The sequence below is a fragment of the Talpa occidentalis genome, unplaced genomic scaffold, assembly GCF_014898055.3.
Source record: "Talpa occidentalis isolate TD23 unplaced genomic scaffold, MPIMG_talOcc4v2.1 talOcc4.16, whole genome shotgun sequence".
In the NCBI taxonomy this organism is placed as follows: Eukaryota; Metazoa; Chordata; class Mammalia; order Eulipotyphla; family Talpidae; genus Talpa; species Talpa occidentalis.
In genome coordinates, this window is record NW_023601653.1 from 26,730,533 (window position 1) to 26,757,238 (window position 26,706).

At 36.2% G+C, this 26,706-nt stretch overlaps 1 protein-coding gene across 5 annotated transcripts in view; it reads left to right on the plus strand.

Annotated features, from left to right (window-relative positions):
• PPFIA2 (PTPRF interacting protein alpha 2) overlaps positions 1 to 26,706 on the plus strand; it is a 359,412-nt gene that overhangs the window by 184,636 nt on the left and 148,070 nt on the right. For all 5 annotated transcript variants that reach the window (XM_054696184.1, XM_054696186.1, XM_054696183.1 and 2 more), the window contains exon 4: positions 26,226 to 26,327. In XM_054696184.1, coding sequence (XP_054552159.1) covers positions 26,226 to 26,327 — 102 coding nt within the window. The remainder of the gene's footprint in view (positions 1 to 26,225; positions 26,328 to 26,706) is intronic.

Here is a 26,706-nt window from a genome sequence, read left to right on the forward strand (position 1 = left end):
GCTGCAGGCAGCTTCGCAGCCCAGCGCTCAACCGCTGCTCCACCAGGGGAGGCCCTGTGTTAATACTTTTAAATACTTGGTAGATAGTTAATTTATTTGTAAGTTGGTTAATAATTAAATTATTTGCCATAATACATAAAAGTGTCTGTACATAAAAGTGTCTCTCAACAAATGGTAATCTGTCTCCAGAATATCAGCTCTATTTTTAATCATCTTCCTTAACGTTAGTCTTATTTGCACAAATTGCCTCCTTTGTATCTTTTCATAAACCACAAAAATCCAAAAGATGTTTGTACTAATGAGTTTTGAACTAAATATTTTATTGTAAAGTTTGGTTAAAATGCATTTGTTTTATGCATAGGAATTTGCATGAATACGTAAGCATTAAACTTAATATTAAAATGTTGGATTTATAGAGAGAGGAAAAGGAGGAAACTGCTCAACTCATCAGGGAACCAGGAAAGTTAATTTCTGCATAGAACCAATAGATTCAATATTCATTTTTTGCCTATAAAGTTATCAGAACTGCATAAATGAATGAGTTTTCTTTTTGTTCTATTTTTTCACTTAGTAGAACAACAAAATCATGAGTAATCCTATGACTATAGACTTGGCTAGTTAGAGTGGTACCAAAACATTTTTAATTAGTCATGTTGTGGGAAACTGTGTACAGCAAACCAAAACACTTCATCTTTATTATGTGAACAGTGAGAAATTGTCTGGAATTTTTTTTTGTTTTCTGAAAGGGTATGTGAAAAGCATGTCTAAATTTTAGAGAAACTTTTCTGGAATCTGAAGGATTGTTTGGAAAGTGATGATTCTAAAAGACAGGAAATTACTTAACCAATTAGAAAACTATTACCTCCATTCTCACCAGAGGAATTAATCTGGACCAGTACAGTGGCAGTGGGAGAATTGAGAAAAAAGGCTTATCAGAGAACAGAGTTGGTTATATGAAGTGGGAGTGCTTAGTCTGAAGAACAAAAAGCACACACAGAGTTTCAGAATAATTTAACAACTCTTGTCTAGTCTTAAAATGACCAAAATCTTTTGGAGTTTTGTGACGTTTAAAAAAAGATACAAAGGAGGTAATTTGTGGAAAATAAGGCTAGAGTTAAATAAGATGATTAAAAGTAGAGCTGATATTCTGGAGACAGGTTACTATTTGTTGAGAGATACTTTTATGTACAATTCCATGACAAATAATTTAATTGCAGCCTCTCTCTCTCTGTCTCTCTCTCTCTCTAAATTTCTGCAGACAGATGACTTTTGGTGGAGGTGTGCTCTCTCCTAGAAGAGACAGTCACAGTAGAGAGAGCATTATAATTGTATAAGACAGTATGTGGTGGCCCCGTTTTACTAGATCTTAGATATCACTTATGTAAATGAAGAATAATATTAAAATTAATTTGAATTCAGATTCTCTAAGAGACTAAGAAGGAGTGAAGTCATTGCATGTGTTTAAAGGAGATAATAGAGCAGTGACATGTATTATCATTCAAGAAATATTTTCTGCTTTTCTGACTAATTTTCTATCTCAACTGAAGTATGAGCTTCATAAACTTGTTCCCCAGCACACTTCTGGCATATGGTACATACTAAACATTTTCTTTAAGCTGAATGAGTGAATTAATGACAGTATTAGACAATAAAACCTGTATGCATTTTTCTCCCACTGCACATTTTTCTTAAAATTAGCTGTACATTAAATTATTTGGTGAACGTGTCCAAAATACAGATTGCTAGGAAGATCAAAGAAACTAGAACCTATTTGGAAATAAGGGAAGTGTTGACATCAACTGCCAGACACTGGTATTTAAAAAAATTCCTAGTGATTTTAACATGTAGTCAATATGGCAAACCACAGCACCATGGCACCAGTGCTTTCTAATCCCCTACAAACTGCTAATTGCTCATATTTAAGGGACGGTCTTCATTCTTAAATATCAAGTTTGCAGTTGCATATCATCTTTGTAACAACTGCAAGGAATTTTTTTGCATACTTTTCGGACAATTAAGTGCAATCACTGTTCAGTGCTTTCAGGTTAATATGGAAATTATCGGTGGGTACTACTTGTGATAGCAACAGTGTGATTTGACCATGATTTGGTCATTTGGTCATATCTACTTTTTTAATAAGTCTGGACATGGCTTCTATGAAAATGTGATACTCTACTGGAAAGCAGAGAAGTGCAATCCCTTTTTCTGAGAGAAAATGTGGCTTTTATATAATTGCTTCTCAGGAGTCAGATCTATTCCTCTTCAAATAACATTAATGTCTCTGGCTCTATGCATCCTTGGCTTTTAGTTTCTTATCCTTTGATCGAACTTAAATGCAAATTGACAATAGTAGTGTCAGGAGCACTGCATATACCTAAGAGCCAGTCTTTACTTGTACATAATGCTACATTTAGCAATAGTGGAGGATTATGGGTGCTTTGTTAAGTGTGGTGTAAATAACATGCAGCTGATAAGATGTGAACTTATTCCCTTAAATCATATAGTGTGATCTCAATATAAAAAAGAAAAAAATAAGTTTCTAACAAGTGCAAAGATTTAGCAAAATATGACCATGTACTATTAGTTTTTATAAAATGACAAGTATTGTTTACTAAAGATAATCATGTTTCAAGTGCTTGCAAAATGTTTGCAAAAGTTGATAATGTTTTGTGACCCTATCAGTTGCCAGGTACTTCTCTCAGGTCTGTTATATAACTGTCCAATAGATAATGATAATTTTTTTGATTAATAATAAAGCAGAGAAGAGGTGCTGCAATTTAATGAGATAGTCAGAGAATGCTGTGGTGAAAGACATGTGCCTAAAGATGTGAGTGAGACTAGAGAGAAACTCTGGGAAAAGGCAAAAGAAATAGCAAGTGCAAAGGCCCTGAGGCCCTGGCATGTTTGGGTGAAGAGGATAATGTCACTATAAGAGAATGGATTAGGATAAAAATAATCATGGGTTAAAGCAGAAAAGAGGGGTGCTGATAGTATGGCATTGTAAGCAAAAATGATGAGTGGCGTTTAGTGTGAGTGAGGTAAGAAGCCACTGGAGCATTGCAAGCAGGAGGGGTGGTGCTGGTCTGACTCTGGTGTGAACAGGATTTCCTGACTACTGTGGTGAAAATAGACTGAAGTAGGGCAGTGACTATTATTGGCAATGATTTTGACCTCCTCCCTGGAGCAGATTTATCTGAGTTAATCTGATTACGAGGAGCAGAGGTCCAGAGCACAAGAATCAGGTCCATTAACAAACAAAACAGCAGTTGAGAAATCAGATCACATTAACAGATACAATTCAAGAAAAAACATAGCTCAAAAAGATATGGGTCATGTAGCAGGTCAAGATAGGAATATTATTAGCCCAAATAGTGAATGATGATTTGGCACCCTAAATGCTATTTAATATTACACAACTCCCAAACAAGATATAATCTGATTACATTGATTGAAATTATGTTTTAAAAACAAATAATTTGATTTATTTTTTACAATGAAAATTGAAAAGCTTCCTTTGTTTATCAATGGAGGCATGTGTTAGATTGACAAGATATTGGATGCTATGTGCCAAAAAAGCATTGTGTGTGGAGTTTACTTCATGATCTTAACACTTTCCAACGTATAGTAGTTACAGATTTGGGGGGAAATGTGTAAGAAAGCTCAAAATGAATAAAAATTCGTGGAAATTATTTCATTCAACAAAATATATGGAACACTCACTTGAGTACAAGCTCTTTCTTTCAAGTGGGGCAGGAGGGGTTCTATGTTGGTGCAAAGACAGGAAGGGTGTATACTGCCATGGATATCAGATGGGGTTTGGGGCCAGAGAGACCCACATTCTTGGCCTAATACTTACTTGCTAGTTCTGTGACATTGAATGAGTAATTTAATCTTTCTAAACCTGTTTCTTCAAATGTAAATAGTGATAGTAAATATCTTTTTCTAGGGCTGGTGTAGAGTATAGGAAGAATATGTTCCTGAGAGATTATCAAGCAGGCACTCGGGCTTGTGGCATGATCAATGACCCAGGCACAGAATCTGACATAAAATGAAACTTCCGAGGAGGTGCTGGACTCTCCGTGCTTCCTTTTGAGTTATGTTATCAGCTAGACTTTTATTTTTAATATAAAGCCCCAAAGCCTTGAGCATGAAGAAATGTGTTCTGTTAGTTCAAGCTCTTTGCAAACAAATAATAATGAAGCCAAAAGTAAAAATCTCTGTGTTTAACTTCTCATTTTCCTTATAAGAAGGAAATATGTAATAACTCTTCTTAGTTATTACTGAGTGTGACTCAGGGAACCATCAGGAACAGAAAAACATACTATTTATTTGTATTTTAGTATTGTATGATTTATAACTACTTATTTGCATGAAAGTAGGTTTAGACATATGAAAGAGGAGGCACTAGCTTTTTGAGGAATACAAAAACCTTTTTGACTTCTAACAGAGTATCCAATCTACATACAATTGAACAATATTAAATAAGATCTTTGTGGGGCTTCCCTTGGTGGCTCAGTGGTTGAGCGCTGGGCTGCGAAGCTGCCCACAGCCTCATTCGATCCCTGGCCACCGGAGAGGGTCCCACATGGTGCGCAGACCTCTCCTGCAATGCCCGCTGCTCCCCTCAACAGTGTATTTCGTCAGTCTGCCTGTTCTGTTCCCCACTATGGCTCTGGTAAATTCTCTCACCCTCCCGCACTTCTGACTGTACCCAGTGCTTGTATAAATAAGTAAATAAATAAATCTTAAAAAAAAAACACACAAAGACTCAGAATTACCTATAAAAAAAAATCTTTGTGAAACATTTGTGTGCTTTGAATATTACTGTTTACATGACATTTGCCTTTCAAAAGCAGTTAAAGACATGGAAATAACCACTGCCAATTATCTTCTGGCAATTATCAAGGTATCTGCTCCCTAGGAAAATTGAATCAGGATTAGCTTTGATTGGTGGTATCAGGGATATGTGTGCCTTTGAACCACTTGGGGATCCAAGTTTCAGGGGATGATGGAGGAAAGATCTCTCCATATCCTTTTGTTTTTACCCATTACCATCTGACTGCAGAATATTTTTAAGCCCACTGAGCTCTCCTTTTTACTCTTCATCTGTGGAATAGGGAAAATAATGTTCACAGCTAGGCTTCTCAGATTTAAGGAGGATCTGAAGGAAAATGCTCAGCATGGTACAAATATGGTGGCTTGTCTTCCTTTCTCCTCCTTTCCCTTTTCCTCAGTGTGAGAATTAACTGAGGAAAGATGGTGAACTCCCCTGAGCCCTTGTTTTTGACTTGACTTTTGGTTCAGAAGTAGATTAAGAAAGGAGAGAGAGGAAAGGAAAGAGAATGGATAGCCTTTTTTTTTTTTTTTTTTTTTTTAAGATTATCAGCAACTTTTTTAGCTGGCACAGAAGAAAAAACATGTCAGGGATTCCTTCTAGCTGTTGTTTTGATGATAATGGAAGATGGAGAGAAACATGGAATGGTATGCCCTTTGAAGTGGTATCACAGAGGCCTGGTGCAGGCACAGGGTGTATGTTCTGGCAGTGTCAATAGGTTTATTAAAGGGTTGGCAGAGCCTGCAAAGATTAATGTTTGAGTACTGACATTTTTGCAGCACCCTACAAGGTAATTTATAATATTGGCTTATGACCAGCAGGTCAAAAATGCCAGCAGAGAAAGTCTACCCACGCAATTTTTTTCTTCCATTGCTTGATGCACAATATCTTTCTTTAGTTCCTTTTCCCAAAGGGAAACATACATTTTTAAATGCTTGTGACTGTATCCTCTGAGAGTATGTAATAAGAAAGGCACATCACTGGGCCTCCCTGGTGGCACAGCGGGTTGAGCACTGTGCTGTGAAGCTGTCCGCAGCCTCTGCAGCGTGGGCTCAATTCCCGGCCAGTCAAGGAGATTCCCACATGGCAAGACAGACCTCCCCTGTCACGCCTGCTGCTCCCCTCAGCAGTATCTTTGGTCTGTCTGCCTGTTCTGCTCCCTGCTCTGTCTCTGGTGAATCCTCCCACCCTCCTGCACATCTGGTCTGTACCCCAGTTCTTGTATAAATAAATAAATCTTAACAAAAAAAAAGAAAGAAAGAAAAAAAAGAAAGAAAGGCACATCGCTGATACCGGAATGCCGGCCGGTTTCTGTCCCCTTAACCAATAAACTGGTTTCTGATCCCTTGACCAATAAAATGAAACAGTGTTTGAGGAGAAGGAAAGTAGTTCAATTTGTTGACAAACAGGAGGGCAGCAGACTAGTGTCTCAAAGACCACGGACCTGCTCTTTGGCAGAGGGCAGGAGTGTTTTGTAGAGTTATAAGTTAGAAGGGTGGGAGAGCAAGGATTAGCATGTCCTTGATTTGGTTTGAACCAGCTTGCTTTCGACCTCATCCGGGGGCCAGCAATTCTGATGTTATCTTTGCAGTGAAGCTCTTTTTCTTTGGAATGTAAAAAAGCAAGGTTTATTAAATCTAGACAGAAAATAAAGGGACTAGGAGAGCTTATTTGGTTGGACAGAGAGATAGACTTTGTTGCTGCATCATCACCTCTGTGGCATGCTTACAAGTAAATTCATAACCTCAGTATAATCATGAGAAACTATCAGAGAAATCCAAATTGAGGATAATTCTGCACAATGTGTGACTCCTCAGAAATATCAAGCTCATGGAAAACAGAAATTGTCACACATTAGAGGAAATTAAGTAGACAAAAAAATGAATATGTTATAGGGTTTTTGTGACTTGGATTGGATCCTGGAACAGAATAAGAATATTAGTGGAAAAAGTTAGGAACTAGTATTGACCTATATTGATTTCTTAGCTTTGAAATATGTCCTATGGTTATGTAAGATGTTAATAGTAGATGGAGCTGGGTGAAGGACATATAGTAAATTCTCTGTATTATCTCTATATTTTTTTTATAGATTTAAATGTAAAACTATTTCTTAAATACATAAAGAACTCTTAAAGCTCAATAGCAAAAGCAAATACAGTTTCTCCAAAGAAAACATACAATGGCCAACAGGTAGATGAAAAGATAATATATCTCTTATTATTAGGAAAATGGAAATCAGACCATAATGCGCTAGCACCTCACACCTGTGAAGTAGCTATTACCAAAAAGTTAAGAAAAAGCAAATGTTGTCAAAGGAGTGGAGAGAATGGAATCTTTGTATACTTTGGTGGGGATGTAAATTGGTGCAATCATTATGAAAAACAGGGGATTCCTCAAAATATGAATACAAATCTCATATGATTCATTAATCTACTTCTAGATACCTGAAAAAATAAAAAATAGTAATTTGAAGAGATATCTGAAGCCCCCCTCCCCCATTTATTGCAACTTTTTTCACAATAGCCAAGTGTTGGAAACAACCTGTGTCTATTACCAGTGAGCAGATAAAGAAGTTACATAGAATTTTAAAGATGAAATTCTGCCATTTGCAACAAATGGATGAACGTAAAGGGTAAATAAAGTCAAATGCAAAAAGACAGCCACCAAATAATTTCATTCATAAGTGTAAGATAAAGAAACAAAACAAATAAGCAAAGAAAATACAACAAATGTGAACTCTTAGACTATAGGAACAATATAGTTATTACCACAAAGGAAGGAAGAGGGTAGTGTGTTAACTTGGTTAAAGGGGTCAGTTTTAAGATGATGGATGGAAACAGACTTCTGGTGGCATGAATAATATAGTATATACAGATGTTAATTTATAATGCTGTCAACTTGAAGCTGATATAATTATGTAATAAGCCAATATTATTTCAGTAAAAACAAGAGAAATTGTCTTCATTGTCTTCTTTGTTGTATCTTTCCCAAACTGATTTTATTGAAGAGCCTGGGAAAGAAAAAAAATTATAGAAAAAAAGGAAATGACCACTGCCGGGGGAAGGTGAAGGAAATTCTTTAAAATTAGAAACTTGGGCCTCCCCGGTGGCGCAGCGGTAGAGCGCTGGGTTGCGAAGCTGCCCGCGGCCTCTGCAGCGCCGGTTCGATCCCCGGCTGCTCCCCGGCCACCGGAGGAGGGTCCCACATGGCGCGCAGACCTCTCCTGCCGCCCGCTGCTCCCCTCAGCAGTGTACTTCGGTCCTTCTGCCTGCTCTGCTCCCCGCTCTGGCTCTGGTGAATTCTCTCACCCTCCCGCACTTCTGACTGTACCCAGTGCATGTATAAACAAAACAAACAAACAAGCAAACAAACAAATAAAGAAAAACATGCCTCTATAAAAAAAAAAAAAATAAAAAAAAATAAAATTAGAAACTTAAGTAGTATTTAAGAACTTAAGTAGTATTGAATAGATGGGGTTTTATTTAGATACACTATTGTGAAGGAAAAATAGAGAGTTTATAGTTCATTCTTATGTTTTCTTATGTAATTTATATGCTAAAACATAAGAAAACTTGTGTTTTAATAAAATTAAAATTAATATAAATGAATTATAGTAATCTTGGGAAGAAAATAAAGTCACTAGTCTCCTAGAGTTCAGAAGCATCTCATTTTTAAAAAATCCGAAATGTTTAACATTGTCGAGCCAAAAATAATCATGAAATGACCTGAAAATTTGGGCTCTGTTTCTGTTCTTATTTTTATTAATCACAAAGAACAAGCTCTAAGAGGATTATTTCTGTAGTCACAACTGTCATTGTTGAATAAGGCATTTGTTGTCTCTGGGGAAGTAGGATGACTGCCAAAGGATTCACATGCATGGGTTAGGATATATATTTTGACCTCTATAATTTGGGTGTACTAGTTGTAACAAAATTGTGTGACCAGTTGTGGAATTAAAGAAAAAAGAGAAAAAATAACCATATTTTCCAGGGAGATGGGTCTCTGGTAGGGATAAAGTCATTTTAAGGCCATCTAGACTGTTCTATTTACTGGGAGGTGTGTCATAGTCAAGAGAAAGTAAACTGGGTACATGGCTTTAGACACCCACCTTCTCAGACTTATTTTTCCCCTCAGGCTGGCTGCCATTCTATGTACTAAGTCATCCTTCTGCTCATTCATATAAACACAATAGCATCAATATCCCATGGTATACATAAGTGGAGTGTATCTGTTCTGTTTTATCCCTGCTTGTTAAACTATGTCATACTATCTCAGAGAGTTGGAGGCTAGAAATATTAAACTCTGAGCATGTGTGTTGAAATTGACCTCATGTATAGACTCAAAATTATTGTTATCAATTTTTCCTTCACCTGCATTTATGATTATTTAGCTACATTTGCTTTATCTGTGCCTTTTCTGAAACATTTGAAGGTTTAAGTAAGTGTCAGATAGCCATTAAAGACTTAGGTTGTCTCTGAGGGAAATGAAGGCTTTCTCCTATTATAACTGCAATGCTGTTATCACATCCATAAAATTTCATGTGATACAATGTTGGGACTATAATAGAGAATCTGGTTATTTGGAAGTTAGAAGTTTGAGGACATTTCTGTTCTTGCTTTCTCCCCTCCACAATGAAAACTCCCTAACAACATTTACTTATATTTGATAAATGTGAATCTGACATCCAAATTCCTATAGGTTCTAAACATAAAAACTTCAGCAAAGCTCTATTCCATTTAGTGCCAATACTTGCACATTTTCTGAAACATAAACATCCAATTTAGGTGAAATAGTATGTTGCTCATTTAGAAACATTAGGGATGGCAAAATAGTGATAGAGACAATCATGGAAAAGAACGATGCTGATAACCTGGATGCATTTCTCTTTACTTGGCAATTATGAACTTCCATTAAGGCAGGTGTTTTTATTTATGCTGAGCTCTGAATGTTTTCATTTGCACTTTTCAGTGGATTGCAGTTTTAGAAATACCTACAAAGTATGTCCAGGAAAGAATTAACAACAAAAAATCAGAATTTTCCAAAGGTTGATTGTATAGTTCCTAAATTCCCTAGGTAGACTTGTCTATGAGTTAGCAGACATTGTAAGTTCTAATTATATATTCCCAAGTTACTTAATTAATTTAATTCAAAATGAATGTATTACACATCTACCATGCAATCAACATTGTTAAGGTGTTTATTCATGATACCATGGTAAACGCTGGATCACATAATGGGGAATATGAACATATTTGCAAAAGAAAGATTATAATAAGAAGAATTAATATACAAATAGAGATAGATAGATAGATAGATAGATAAATAATGGATGAGAGGGGAGAGAGACCACTTATTTCTATTTCTATTTCTGCAAGACTGCTCTGTAACAGTCTCTTTTCTATAGCAGTGGAATACAAAATGGATCTTCAGATAGGTACCATATCAATAGGAAGTAATGTAGTAAGTTAGAAGGACATTCTTGTCAACCTCCACTTGTGCAAAGTCTTGAATTGTCAAATAAAATGTACAGGCAAATTTCAAAACACAATTATAGTACATTTCTGTTCATACTTAGGTAGTTAGGTACGATTATACTTGAGAGAAATTTTACTTCACACAAAAGCTGCTAGGAAGTAATGGCTAACATACATTATTTCAAGTGAAAATTAAACTTTTATCAAAGGGTTAGTGGTTAGTTTTTCAGGATTTTGTGCTAGTGCAGGATAGCAGCTATTTAAGAGAACAATGAGAAAAAGACCATTTTCAAAGTATTTTTCCCTCCCAGTCTGCAATCAAAACTGACTAATAATTTCCTACTTTGTTATTTTGATTACTTTAAACTGGTGTTTTCAAACATGTATACATGGAAACATCCAAATAAACATGAGCCTGGAAATAATGTCCTTGAAAATTAGAAAAGAATCATGTATTTTCTTGTCACCTCCAGATCATTTTATAAAATACTTTAAAAAAGTGTTATAAATATTGTATTTATTCATTATTTCTTTCTGTATTATTACTATAATACTGAACTACTCCCAAACCACTTTTTAATTTTCTTTAATGATTTGGAACTCTGAAATAACTGAAAATTCATAAACTATTTGAGTAATTAATACTGTCCATTGCTAATTTATCATTTTTGTAACTCAGTGCTATCATGCTACAGTACACCGTGAATGGGATGTATCTGATTCAAGAAAAGTTGGGCATTGGTGATCTGGTCTGACTAACTTGCAAAAATAAAAAGGGCAGGTACATGTTTATGTGATTGACTTTGGTGATCTTGAAAACCTTGTAATTGTCTTGTTACCTTCATTCCATTGGTAACTTGTTCTTTCAAACACATCAAGATCTGCTCAAGCACCTTGTTGTGAGGAGACAGACTCTAAAAAATCATAATTTCTCCCCTGCAGAGTTGTGTGGTCTTGTGTGGAGAGCTAGACAACCTCACAAGTAAGTACAGCACCATCAATAGATACTCTAGTCTGCAGGACACCTGGGGACAGATTTCCAAATCCCTTCTGGAGGTGATAGGGTTCCTTGAATATAAGATAGGCCATGTAAGTCCTAAATACAGAGTTTTTCATTTAGATAAGCAAAGTAAGTTGGGCAGGGGAAACAGACTATGCAAAATTATACATAGGCTTAGGTGATGGCTGTAGGGCTGTGGACTTTGGAATGAGTGGCAGAGCTTATTCAGAATCTATCAGGAGCTGTTTTACACAAAAATTTTAAGCAGCATTATCACAGGATAACTGGGTCTTCTAAATATCACCTTAAAGATCTGGAGAGGAAAGGCACTGGGTGCCTTGGTTGCTGAGAAAAGTCAAAGGCCAACAACAACAACAACAAAATCCTGATCTTTACTAAGATTTAATACCAGAGAAGAGAGACACAAGTGATATCACAAAAAACAGAATGATAAAGTATGATTATAAATTAGAATTTGTGAAAGGAAGACAAGAGAAATATTTGCCATATTTTACTCTATCTTAATCTGATTTGTCTGCATGCATGTTGGAGATAACTTCAGTGAAGTCCCCAGTGATGATGGAGCAGGGAACACATGATCTTTTTATTTTTTTTATTTTTATATTTTAAAGATTTATTTTATTTATACACGAGCTGGGGTACAGGCCAGAGGCATGGGAGGGTGAGAGAATTCACCAGAGGCAGAGCAGGGAACAGAACAGGCAGATTGACAAAATACACTGCTGAGGGGAGCAGCGGGCGCAGCAGGAGAGGTCTGTGTGCCATGTGGGACCCTTGCCATTGAAAGATATCTAGTCCAAAGTAGATTCAATTTGCAGTTTTAATGGATAAAATTTGAATTTATTTAGTGTGCTAATTACTTTCTGAAAACAAAATGTGTGACCAACTCCTTCATTTCATTGCACCAAGTTGCACCAAAGCAGGGCAAACTGTAACTCTAAAATCGGTTGCCTTATGACTAGTGACCAGTTAAACTGACTTTCTAGGGGCCTCCCTGGTATACCAGTGGTTACAGTTCAGTGCTACCACCTTGGCTGCCTGAGTTCAATCTTGGCCAAGAAGCTAACCCACACAGCGCAGCAGACCTCCCATTTCTCCTGCTGCTCCCCTTAGTGTATTTCAGTGGATCTGCCTGTTCACTCCCCACTGTGTCTCCTGTGAGTCCTTTCACCCCCTGCACCTGGCCTACACCCCAGTTCTTCTATGCAAAAATAAATAAAAATCTAAACAAAAAATCCAAAACTGAGTTTATAACCATTAGGTAATTATTAAAGTTTATTCTCTAATAAAAATATTAGCAATTAAAATTATCAACGCTATGTGTATTTAAATGGAAGATATTTAATAGATAAAATTACTAAATTCTGCCAAAATGCAACTTGACGTTGAAATTTCAAGGCTGAGAAGAATAAATATGACATACTTTCCTTGCTAGAGTAAGTTTCTGGACTATGATGAAATGTATATTCCCAATTCTAATGGTTATTTACTTTCAGGATACCAAAAAAATGATGCTATTATTTATAGTTATCAAAGTAGAATTACATTTTAAAAATTAGTTTGAGTAGTATGAAAGCCTGATGGCAAATAAAGCCTGTGAAATGTTTCAATATTATTGGATAATATCGAATTATTAATAGTGTTGAAAGTCTTTCTTGGCACTCACAGTCACCATTAATTCCACCCCATAGTGTTTCTATAACTCTGCACACATTTTCATCATGAGACCCTGTTCGATTGCAGGTTACTCTTCACCTGTTTATTTTCCCATTTGATATTCAGCATTATTGTAATTGAAGTTCAGTCTTATTCTTATGCCTCCTATAGCATCTGGCTCAAAACTGCATGGACTAATTTTTTGAAATTGCTCATTATTCGTACTTCAAGAGCTTTTGACTTTTACCCTCGTGGCATTTTAGGCCTTTTACTTACTTTTATATAGGACAGTAAAATGAAACTAAAATTGCTAAAATATAATGGAATTGTTAATAAAGAAATAACCTTTACCCAAGCGATACTACATTTATTTTTTCCAGTGTCCTTTAAAAATACAGTATCACGAATGAAGCAGTAGGGCATTTTAAAAGTGATTTCTATCCCCAGAGGTACTTCAAGTTCCTGTACAAGGATAAGAACTAATTTATTTTTATATATTCATCAAACCAAAAAAAAGGAAAAAAAGGGGGGTTCATTTTGTAAAGTACTTTCAAATAATTCCCATGTTTAACAAGAATGTAATTGAACTTGAAATCTTCATCCCACTGAATTGAAAATATTAACTTTGGTTATGGAAGAAGTGTCTTCTATGAAGGTTCATTTCCATCTGGAGAGGCAGGATCCTATATTCCTGAATCATACAGTGCAGTAAACCAATGTTACTTAATAATAATAATCATATATATATATATGTAAAGAAAATTTTCTTTACATATATATATATATATATATATATGCATTAGAAGTGCATTAGAAGTTTCTAACTTGGTTATTAGCCATGCTTTATCTTTTGAAGAAGACATTAAAAAGTTATACGACTCCAGGGCCTCCCCGGTGGCGCAGCGGTTGAGCACTGGGTGAAGCTGCCCGCAGCCTCTGCAGTGCCGGTTGGATCCCCGGCACCCGGGTGAGGGTCCCACATGGCAAATGATTATTAAAAGGTGGATGCCAGGCTTTTACTACCTTGATAAATTTAGCAAGGTCTAGAATCTGGCCCTTAGGCTGACAACTTCAAAATTTTGATGTTTTCAATATCTTTGAGTGGTTGATAAACTTATAGAAGGAGGATATAGTTTATGATGTCATTCACCTGCTTAAAATCCTTTCATTGCTCCAATTGCCCTTTACCAAAGACTAAAATAATGAAACATTCCCCTGAGTCCACACTGAACTGTTTTTTGAAAACAGATTTACTGAAACATCTTTCACATACCATTTAATACACCTATTTAAAATGCAATTCATTCACAGTAGATTCACAGAGTTGTATGTCCATCATCATAATCAATTTGAGAACATTTTCTTTGCCCAAGGCAAGCATTTATTAACTGCCTGTGTTCTATATATTTACCTGAACATTTCTTATTAATAGAAGTATACAATACATGCTCCATTGTATAGACCAGTGTCTTTAACCTTGCATAGTATTTTCAGGTTCATCCATATTATATCAGCATTTTGCTTCTTTTGTATCTACATAATGTTCCATTTTATGAATACACTGTATTTTTCTTTCTTTTTTTTAAGATTTATTTATTTGTTTGTTTGTTTGTTTGTTTGTTTGTTTGTTTTTTTATACAAGCACTGGGTATAGTCAGATGCATGGGAGGGTGAGAGAATTCACCAGAGCCAGAGCGGGGAGCAGAACAGGCAGGAGGACCGAAGTACACTGCTGAGGGGAGCAGTGGGCGCGGCAGGAGAGGTCTGCGTGCCATGTGGGACCCTCACCCTCGGCCAGGGATCGAACTGGTGCTGCAGAGGCTGCAGGCAGCTTCGCAGCCCAGCACTCAACCGCTGAGCCCAGGGGAGGCCCAATACACTGTATTTTTCATCCATTCTTCAATTGTTGGGCATTTCTTCTTTGTTGCTATAATGGGTGACACCGCTATGAACATTCATGTCCCAATTCATGTGTGGACATATGTTTTTAATTTTCTTTTTTTTTAAAGATTTATTTATTTATTCATTCATTCATTCATTCATTTAAGCACTGAGTATAGTCAGAAGCGCGGGAGGGTGAGAGAATTCACCAGAGCCAGAGCAGGGAGCAGAGCAGGCAGAAGGACCAAAGTACACTGCTGAGGGGAGCAGCGGGCGGCAGGAGAGGTCTGCGCGCAATATGGGACCCTCCTCCGGTGGCTGGGGAGCAGCCGGGGATCGAACCGGCGCTGCAGAGGCTGCGGGCAGCTTCGCAAACCAGTGCTCAACCGCTGCGCCACCGGGGAGGCCCTGTTTTTAATTGTCTTAAGTACATTCCTAGTAGTGGAATTGCTAAATCATATAACACTGTGTCCTGACAATTTCAAAACACACATATACTGTCTTTGCCCCTACTCCCAGATCACTTAAATTTCCTTGAGCCTTGACTCCCTTTCAGAGAGACTGTTTTTAGAAGAGCCCTTCCAGCTTTCTTTTCTATGACTTGTTTTTTCTGTTATTTAATGCCAACCGTCCCCTTTCTCACTGGTCATTTCTGCTTTAGCTATATAATAGTACAACATTATATAATACAGAGTATTATTCTCCAACCATGTCCTCTCTTGACTACTAGACACAGTAAAATTCTCCAAAGCAGGATGCTGTATTTAAATACACCTCAAACTTCTATAGTACTCTACATTATTTTAACTCAGTGAAGAGCAAACAATGCCATAACCCAAATACATTTTATTATATAACTGTTGATTGTTAGAGAGACATGATTTAGTTTTGTTTTGTTTAGAGTTAGAGCTTTGTTGGGCTATGTTAGAAGATTTAAATATTCAGCTTAAATGCTATTTTGTGTGCATGAGAGTGTTCACCACAGCAGGTGTTACCTAACCAGATGCTAAAGCCTTTTAAATTAATATGAAGCATCTTGTCAAACATGCCTCCTGCTTTACACTGTCAGAACTGTTGAAAATTGGCTTTTCCTGCCAAAAGAGCTTTTGGTTGGCAATGACTCAGCCTTGACTGCTTTAGCTACCCTGCTTGCTGGGCCAGGTGATTTTACTGATGCACTTAGAATATTGAATTTTAATAAATTTCCAAATGCTTCAAATACTAAGTAAGGAAAAAAATATCTTTTGGACATTACTAAATATCAAAAACCCTTTCTGGTTTCTCCCAGGAAGATGAATCAGGATCAAGGGCAAGATCATTCATTGGGTTACAGGACTAGAAGCATGAGTTCCACTGTTAGGATTTCTCTTTGATGGTCTTTGATCTTCCTGTCCCCTTTTTCATATATTTAATACAATAAAACTAGGCCAAGGGTGTTTGTTTGTTTTTGATTTGGGGAAAAGCAGAGAGGTAAACTGGAGCAGGCTAAATGGAAAGGATACTTGCGGTGGATAATTTCAGTCTTGGCTCCAGTTGTGTCTGTCTCTTTCTCATTTTTGTACTCATACACAGTAGAACATGATTTGGTAGTAAAGAGCCTATGTAAACTTAAGGTAAGAACCCAAGGGGGCTGATAAGGACATCTTCAAATAACATGATCCATCTGCAATCACCTGTGTCAGGGAATCTTCAAAATGCTTTAAGCTATAGCCCTGGATTCTGGCCAGACTTGCAGGCATCTGGGGCTTCTCCCAAACATCTCCTAGCAACTGCCACAAGGGTTCATTGAAAACTGCTCAAATGTGTTCTATTGTGTCATTTTATTTTAAACTGCAGACATCTTGAGATTTGTGTGAGCTGTAGGGTGTTAATAATAAATGCTGTCAGAGTTCAGAGGGAATGATAGTAAGGGTCAGACTTATCAACACTCAAAGTATGTAATTTAAGTTTCACTCTTGGTGTTGTATTGTGTGTGGATTTGGAACAATGTATAATGATATGTAAAAGCATTAATTCATAGAGCATTTTCATTGTTCCGAAAATCCTCTATGCCCCATCTATTTACTTCCCTCCCCAAACTAACAAATGGTAACCATTGATCTTTGCATTATCTCAAAAGTTTCACCTTTCCAGAATGTTAGTTGGAATATATATAGCCTTTCAGTATATAGCCTTTTCAGATCAGATTGGTTTCTGTACTTAAGATGATCTTAAGATTCTTCCATGTCTTTTCTTGACTGACTGGCTCGTTTCTTTTTAGAGCTGAGTAATATTCCGTTGTTTGGATGTACCAGAGTGTGTTTATTCATTCACCTACTGAATGTCATCCTGCTTGCTTCCAAATTTTGGAAATTAAAAATGAAGCTGTTGTAAACATCTTTGAGGCAAGGATTGGTGTAGAATTAAGTCTTCAACTCCTTTGAGTAATATCAAGGAGTATGACTTCTGGATCATATGAATTAATGATCTCACTTTTACCCACAATTCAATAACAAATGCTACCTACATTTTCCAAACAGAGGCTTGAAAACATCACCATTGATCTAGATATGAAGCTAGCTCTGTTTCACTCTAAAATCTGCACTTGGGCCAAACCATATATATTTTTGATGAGTATCTATTACTCACAGTTAACGCATTACTTAGGGCTCAAGACACATTTAAAGCTGCATGAAAGTGTCTCAATTGCATTTAAAATTAAAAGAAAAATGAATATATGGATTATTTTATCTCTCTATCAACACAGTCATAAAATACAGTTTTTAATACTTTTGTGTGAACGAAGGAGCTCACAAAAGCAAAAGTACCTAGAGTCCACAAAAATCATAATGTGTTCTTGGCAAAGTAGCTGATCTGGAAGTGCTGAAAAAACTAACTTGCTTCTAAATATCTACCCAACCAAAACTATGAAAGTATCATCTGTCCTCCAGGATGCAACAACAAAGCCAAATCATCTCTAGTAGACTGTTGTTACAGAGCACCTAGTACCTAGGGCAGCTCTATAGACATATTGGCAAATTAAAATCTGGTTGCCTAGCTGGGATGAGATATAAAATAGCACATTTCATTGGGTGTGTAGGAAGTGGTATGTGATGGAAAGGTGGCTGACAGCACCGATGTTTGATTTCCACAAACAGCCATTTTTTTAGATGAATCTAGTTATCTGGGTTGGAAAAATTTTGAAAATAAATCACCAAGTACCTCGTCCATATCTGCCATAAAAATGGCTTGTAACATATTTTATTTTAAACAGACTTTCAACCCTTAGATCACCAGGATGCATGGACAGAATTGTCTATTATGCTGCTTTAGGCAAAACAGTTTTCTAATTGGAATATGGTTATATAAAAAATCAAAGGGCACAAAATATTATTTGCATGGAATTTAAATTTCATCTTTTAAATTGGGCAGTCTTGCTCAAGAATTTCTGTGAAACTCTGAGTCCAGTTCTGACTGTCAAATTGTGTTAGTTATACAGGGATTCTACCGTCCAGCTGTCTAGCCCACGGCTGACCATGAGACATGGTTATTTTGCAACCCTGCACACAGTAATTTTGGATGACATCTTTCCCTGCATTCATGTGTGTCTAAGAGACAGTTATAAGTTATAACAAGAGAGGTCATTAATGTTGCATTTGATTATATAACATATATACAGAGAGAGACAGAGATAGACAGCTTGAGAAAGATAAGGGGTGTTGGAACAAATGCTTTTTTGGTTTCCAAACTAAATGTTTAAAAACCCTTGTGAATTTATAAACAACAAATACTGTGATGTATGAATAGATATAAAATTTAAGGAACATATTAAGTATTTTGCTGTTTTGTTTTCATCTCTCTAATGTTAATACTTCTGTTACTAATTTGTTCTAGAAATGATGTCCTATGGCATGGGGAAAGAGGTATCTTTGTAAGTGTGATTTATGTAAAATTCTATTCAAAGAAATAGAGATTTTAAATCCAGTGCTTTCTACTGAGTATTACTCATAGAGTTTCTAGAATTTTCAATTTTAAAAGGAGGAAACACCAAAATATAGTAAATTGGGGACACAGCCTAAGGGAGTTATTATTAAAACATTGTGAAGTAGTTAATTTTGTCTAATTTAAATGCTAGATGGTCAAGTCAGCACGCTGCCATGCCATATGCTTTCCTGAGAGTTATTTTTGATTTGCACAAATGTTAAGATTAGATGGTTAGAGAATAAGTCTGATTTTTTTTTTTTTTTTTTTTTTGTGGTTAGAGAGGGTGTTGGTGGTGTTTGGTGAAGCTGAATTCTGAGTTACCCTTTATTTTTTTCTCTTTTCTCTCAAACTGGTTTGTGCTCATGATTCTTTAGCCAGTGCTTTCTCAGCTACAGGGCTGCGAAATAAGGCCATTATCTTTTTACTAAGTGGCCCACAGATTAGAAAATGCAAGTTTAATTGAAAGGTAAAGAGTGTTAAAATTGTAATCATGACGAATGAATTGTCATAGATTACTCTGGAGACAGCTGCCTGGTGTTGCTGACTTGAATTTCCCTCTTGCTATCTTCTCCTGACCTGCTTTTCTGAGGTGAGGACTCATCTATTAAATCTAGGCCCTTCAAACATTTAATTAATGAGGAAATATGTCCTTCCCGCCCCCCCAAATAAACTTCCTTGAATAAGCACACCGTCTCCTGAAATGAGTCAGAGAAGTCAGCAGTCTTTTTCAGTCCTTCTAAGTTTAATATTAAATGAATTAGAAGATGAACATATACAAAAATAGAGTTCTGTGTGTATCTTAAGATGGGAAGCTTGACAGGAAAGAGATGTATCAAGTACAAAGAGACATGGGAATAAGAGTTAAGGAAGGCTAGCCAGAGGAAGTTTTGAAACTAGACTCCTCCTCCTGACCAGATTACTACTATAGAACATAATAGGCATGAAAACTGAGTCTCTTGTGTTTTGCTGAACTGAATCACTATTTTACTCTTGTGTTTTTTCACTTTGAGATAACACAGGCAGAGACTGAAACAAGAGAAGCTTCTTTGCATGAAACTGATTGAAAACAATTCACTGATTTAGGGCTATTCTGTGAAATATTAGCAATTCAGATACTTGAATTCTTTAATTTAACCCTTAATTCATATGCCAGCACCTATAGGTGAAACCACTGTTAAGATGCAAAGGCAGGTTGTCTATGCTCTGGAATTTTACAGGCCTGGGGATGTTGTATCAGCACTGGCATTGGCATGTACTCCCATGGGCATTACTAGAGTTACTTAAATTTTTCTTATGTGTTTTCTCATGTGTTTTAAGAGTATCAGGTTCTAAGAGTATAAGGTTTTCTCATGTGTTCTAAGAGTATACGGTTGCCATGATCAATAAATGATACAACAGATGTACAACTCCTGACAGAATCCCCAGAGTGTAATAAGTGCTCAAGAATAGCTTTGAAGAAGCGTGACATGGGGGCCTCCCCTGGTGCCACAGCGGTTGAGCACTGGTCTGTGAAGCTGCCTGCAGCCTCTGCAGCGCTGATTTGATCCCTGGCCTCAAGCGAGGGTCCCACAAGGCGCAACAAACCTCTCCTGCTGCTCCCGCTGCTCCCCTCAGCATTGTATTTCATCACTCTGCCTGCTCTGTTCCCTGCTCTGGCTCTGGTGAATTCTCTCACCCTCCCACGCTTCTGACTGTACCCAGTGCTTGTATAAATAAATAAATAAATCTTTCAAAAAAAAAAAAAGGGTGACATGGGCAGGAAATTTAAGAGGCGACACTAAGAACTAAGTGGCAGTGAAGGAAATTTCAACATTATGTAATTTGAGAGACTTGTAACTTAGAATTAGGATTGCACAGAAATTAGATGACTTGTGCTGGTTTGTAGGAAATGATACCTTCATTTTTTTTTAGATACTACTAACAAGTAAAAGGTTATTTTATTTTACTTTATAATTTCAACACACTAATGTTCTATATCATGAGTTGAATAAATATTGAGGGAGATTGGTGTAGCTAGAAATGATTCACTGCTGAGCACAATAAGTTTGTGTGATGAATGCCTGATTGAATAGCCACAGAGAGCAGGGACTTCAAAACTCACTCTTTTCTGCATCTCCCCAGCACTTAGAATATTAGAATAGTAAGGATCCATTCAGTGTGCTCATATGAACATGTGAGAGAGAGAGAGACAGACAGACACACACAAACATACACCCACAGAGAGAGTTGGAAATTACACATGAATATATACTAAAATAGAGCAGGGTTCTCTCTTTAGATAAGGGTGCTTCTATGGTACTCTGTGTCCTAAGAACTCTTTAAAATTCCAAGAAAAATACTGAGTGGGAGATGTCGTTTTAGTCCTTGGGAAAAAGTTTGCATTTTTGTTTTGTTTTGGGAAACAAAATAACTGGTCTGGAAAGTTTTGGGTTGGAAACTAATCTGTTACTCCCATCTCAATGATGCAAAGCAAATCTAGGATAAGTGCAGAAAATAGACATCTAACAAATTGGCTTTAGAGATTCAAGGTCATCTGTAAATCCACAGTGTCTCTAAGCACATAAACTAATAATATTCTGTGTGTGGCACTTGGTAGTGGATTTTGAGTGTTTGCTAGTAATAGAAATTCATTGATGTGACTCAGATATGAATTCTGAAAGATAAATGAAGTCAAGTGCAACAACTATGTCAAAGCTATCTATCTTTCAGCACCAAGCACAAGATCTGACATGTCCTAGGTGCTCAATAAATGGTATGTGTGTGGATGGGTAGCTAGAGAAATGATGTTGGTGTCAGTTGGTACTGTCAAGAAATTTGATCATTTTCAGCAAGAAGGAGGTAATGTTTTGCAGAACTAAAACATTTTGGAGTCAGGGTAGATTAGTCTCAGCTTTGTGACATTGAAAAATTTATTTGTCTGTGATGCTAAGTTTCAGTATCCTCATGTGAAAAGTAAGGAAGCAATGAGTAATTCATATAAAATACTAAGTTCATGGCAAAGCAAAGTGACTTTTGCTCAAAGTGCTGGTGGCTGTTGTTCACTGACAAATAAATCTCATTAAATGTGCAAGGGCCACATTTTGGATGCTTTGAATTATAAAAGTTAAAGTCTGTTTAAATTTGATGTGTTGGAAAATAGGAAGCTCTAAAAAGTTTTGTGAGATTGAGAAAGATAATTTTTACAACCCAAAAGGACAAATTCAGAGTGAAATATCCAAGATCAGGAAGGTAATAAGCAACATATTATCATTATGCAATATAAAAATATAAAATTATCCAATATAAAAGCCACATTGGCTGTCTAAGTTTGCATCAATTTCTTAACCTCAGTAGGCCCTGTTGATTTTTTTAAGACATTATATTCTTAGAGCAGATTTTTTTAAAGGCTTTATTTATTTGTTTGTTTATTTATTTATTTTTGCAAAGAAGCTCTGGGGTGTAGGCCAGAGCTGTGGTGGGGGGTAGGTGAGAGGATTCAGCAGAGACAGAGTTGGGAGCAGAACAAGTGGATCTACTGAAATACACTGCTGAGAAGAGCAGCAGGTGAGACAGGAAAGGTCTGCTCGCCATGTGGGTCAGCTCCCTGTCTGGGGATGGAACTCAGGACATGGGGTGATAGCACTGAGACATAACCGCTAGGCCTCCAGGGAGGCCCCATTCTTAGATCAGTTTAAATTCAAAGCAAAAATTGAGGGGACGGTACAGAGATTTTTCCATATTCCCTCTTCAACCCATGTGCACAGCTTCCCCATTATCAACACGTTCCACCACAGTGGTACATTTTTACACTTGATGAACTGACACCACATCAGGCAAAGTCCATGGTTTGCATCACATCTCACTCTTGTATACAGCCTATGGTTTTGGAAAAATGTATGGCATGTATTGTTCATTACAAATCATGCGGCGTATTTGTGCTGCTCCTGCAAATTCTTTATATTCCACCTATTCATCTCCATTGACCAGTAATCATTGTTCTTTTTACTGTCTCATCATTTTCCCTTGTCTAAGTTGTGACATTGTTTGAAACATATCATGTGTAGCCTTTTCAAATTAACTTCTTCACTTAATAATATTCATGTAAGTTTCCTCTATGTCTTTTCTGGCTTGATAGCTGACTTCTCTTTAGCTCTGAATCATATTCCATTGTTTGGATCCATTGTTGGATCCACAGTTTATCCATTTATTTACTGAATGATATCTTAGTTGCTTCCAAGTGTTGGCACTTATGATAAAGGTGCTATAAATATTGTTTTGAAGTTTTAGGTGTGGACTTATATCTTCAACTCCTTTGTGTAAATACCAAGGTATATGATTATTGGAACCCAAGATAAGAGTGTTTAGTTTTGTTCAATGAGATTTTAGTGGTTCATTTTAGCATTTTATTAGAATTAATGACATAATATAAATAGTTTTGCGGAGTACTTGGCATATTATAAGGCCTCAATCCTGTTAAATTTCAGTTCACATTGATAGTAAAGATGGAGATGATAGAAGAGAAATGTCAAAGGAACAGAATAGAAATGTTTGATGACAACCCCCTAGGAGGTACTTGCATTCATTGCAGTCTTAGATATGCAGGGTGTGCTCATCAAATCCTTCTTGCTCTGCTCAGAAGGAATACCCTGCCTTGGGCTTCCTGTTCTCTGCACTCCCATTGGACTAATTAAGAAGGATCATGCAAGGTAATTCTCTAAGTAATGGGTAGCTAATGCTTCGAATAAGGAAAGGAAAGATTGCTTGATTAACAAGTAGGGTCAAAATGATACCGTGGAAAAGTCCTGGACAAGTCTGACTAACTCTCTGTGGGTTGTATGTTGTGTGTTATGCCTTAGTAATTTAGTTTGCACACTCACAAAATGGGAATGAGACTCCCTCACTGATTATTTAGAGAGCAAGATGAGATAATGAATGTAAAGCAGTCTCTGAAATTTGCTAGGAAGTTAATGAATGTATGACTAATGTTAATACATGGAGTCACTAAATAGCTTGCTCACAGTCAGTGCCAGGATAATAAATAAAAAATGCAAAGTCATCTATGTTCAATATTTTGACTAATTTCTGTCCTCAGTTTTGAATATGTAATTGTTTCAGTGCATTTACAGATTTACATTTTCTCTCATTCCCTAAGCATGAAAACATATCTCTCCATTGTAGAATTTTGATGCTAGTGATACACTGGAAGAAACCATAACACAAACTTCACTCATGATTTCACCACCTAAAAATTTTAATGTTAAAATTCTGAAGTAATCCCTTATGATCCTTTCTTTTTCTGTAGATCTATCTCTAGAAAGATAAACCATATATATATATTTTTAATTAGCCTGATGGTAAATGTACACTTACAATATATGGTTTGTCTTATAATATTCATAAGTATAGAATTGCTTTTAAGTGCCCATTTTTAATAATACACAATATAGAATTTTTCTCCTTCTTTTCTCTGAAGAAAAGTTTATGAGGAAAGTTCTTACTATTTTATATGAAGAAAGTTTCATTTTTTATGGAATTGTTTATTGTTTACTATAATCAACATTGTAGTTGCTTATTTCCATTCTGCTCTTAAATAATATACTCAGAGTATCAACAACATTCAAGCAGGCAGCAAACAGGGGAGAAAACATTTATTTGTAATGCCAGTCTAAAAGTAACAATGAACTCTTTCATCTTGATTCTAAGCACTAAGTCTATTTGAAGGCCTTTGAAGTACTCACTTAGGCTGAAGCCACACAGAGAGAAACTCAGAAAAATAAGTGGTTTGAAGCAAACAAAACATAAACCCTAAACCTTCTCCACCAATGCATAATCATCATATTCATTTACTTTTTACTAAATTTGCCTTTGTGGAGGTTAGGTTAACCAAAACTGCCTCTCCATTTGTGTTTTTCTTTTCAATCTCTGGCTGTGCCTCTCAGCCTGTAGCTAATAAGTTTACCCCAATACTTAAATATTTGATAAGCATCAATCTTATTATTGAGAATAACACTAAGTGATTTCATGAAAATATGGATCTGTTCACTCTTTTTAATCATTTTCAAATAATTTTTGTTTATATGTTCATATAGCACAATAGTTGAATTAGGTGTCTTGATATTCTGAGTGACCTCACTATTTCTAAACTCTCTGGATCAAGCTGGAGGGGATTATGCTAAGTGAAATAAGTCAGAATAAGAAAGATAAATGCTGGATAGTGTCACCAATATGTGGAATATAGAGAAACCAAACTAAAGGTCAGATCAAGACAAGCTTAAAGTCCTGCCCTTGAAAGCTGACTATGGAGCTAAAGCATGGAGGCAAGGGTGAAGCGGGGAGAAGGTGAGGAATGGTAAGAACAAAGAGGAAAAAGAGCACAATGGACTCTGGGGATAGACTATGGCTGATTTGATGGTTGGTCCACTACGGTGGCGATATCTGATGGATACATCCTAATATTACCTCAATTAAAAATATTAAATAACAAAAATAAAGAACATGTTCTCAGCCAAAATAAAAATTAAAACAACAACAACAACAAAAAAAAAGCACTGTCTAGTGATAGAAAAGCCCCTGTCATGAACTCTTGGCTTCGTTTTGGCTAAGAATGCCATTGAAGAGTCCTCTCCATTTGTCACATGAAAAGATGATTACTTCAGAATTGCCAATTTTTATAACAACATGATCAATTTTCATTTATTAAAAATATTTATTGATCACCCCCTATGTCTTAGACACTGGGAGTGTAGCAGTGAATCCAAAGCCCCCAGTTTACATGGAGCTTAATTTCACAATGGAAGACTAAACAATACATAAATTAATAACAAAAATCTTAGAAAACATCATGAAGTCTTAGGTGCACTTATTATTTTGAAATAACATTCATTCTCTTTTTTCATTTTGTCAAGAAATAAATAAACTTCTTAACCTCTAAATAACACAATTAGCAGAAGAATTTTTGTTGGTGCTGGTAATGTCTTTTAGGGCTTTTTGGTGGTTTTTTATTTGATAATTTCATTTACTTAATCTGAACATGGCTGTATGGAAAATATAGCATAAGATTTACGGAGTTGTTCACAAAACTAGTCAAATTTATATCATTTCATATTATGAATATGCTATCATACTACACAAAGTCCAGTATATCTTATATATTTAGAGTATATTTTATGTGGTTATCCAAGGAGATCATTATAACAAATTACAGACTTTAAACATCATGTATTGCCATTTTCTGAACAATAGAATCAAGTTAATTAAATAATAGCAATACAGATATATTTCATACATACATTTTGGCCAGTCAGCTATCATCTTTTCCATTTTTTTCATCTTTTCTATTCTTCCCATACAAATGTTTATATTTTGAATTTTTTTCTTTCTGCTGGAATGTCTTAAAATATTTTTATTTCCCTTTCAGGAATTCGCTGCACTGACAAAAGAATTAAATGCTTGCAGGGAACAACTTCTAGAAAAGGAAGAAGAAATTTCTGAACTTAAAGCTGAACGAAACAACACAAGAGTAAGTATAAACTTACATCTGCTTGGAATTAAATCTGTATAGAGTTCCGTGTCTTATCTCCAGTATACTGACAAAAATGTAAGCATTTAAAAACTTCAGGAAGACTTTGGATACCAACTGAAGTCTCTTACTTAAAGTTAAAAAGAACATACTGTATAACTCAAAACAGGATGACGGGAAACCTAAATTATAGTCTCAGAGACTAAATCACTATGTTGTCTTAGAAAATGTGTTTATCCGTTGTGACCTTTGCTTTATTCAACTTTATAAAGAAGGGCTGAGTTTCAAAAGTGAATTTCAAATGTTCAAACTGTTGTGTTGGGGTGAAGGGGTAATATCAAAGCCTGGAGATCAGCAATGGAGGAGAGATTGAAGTGGA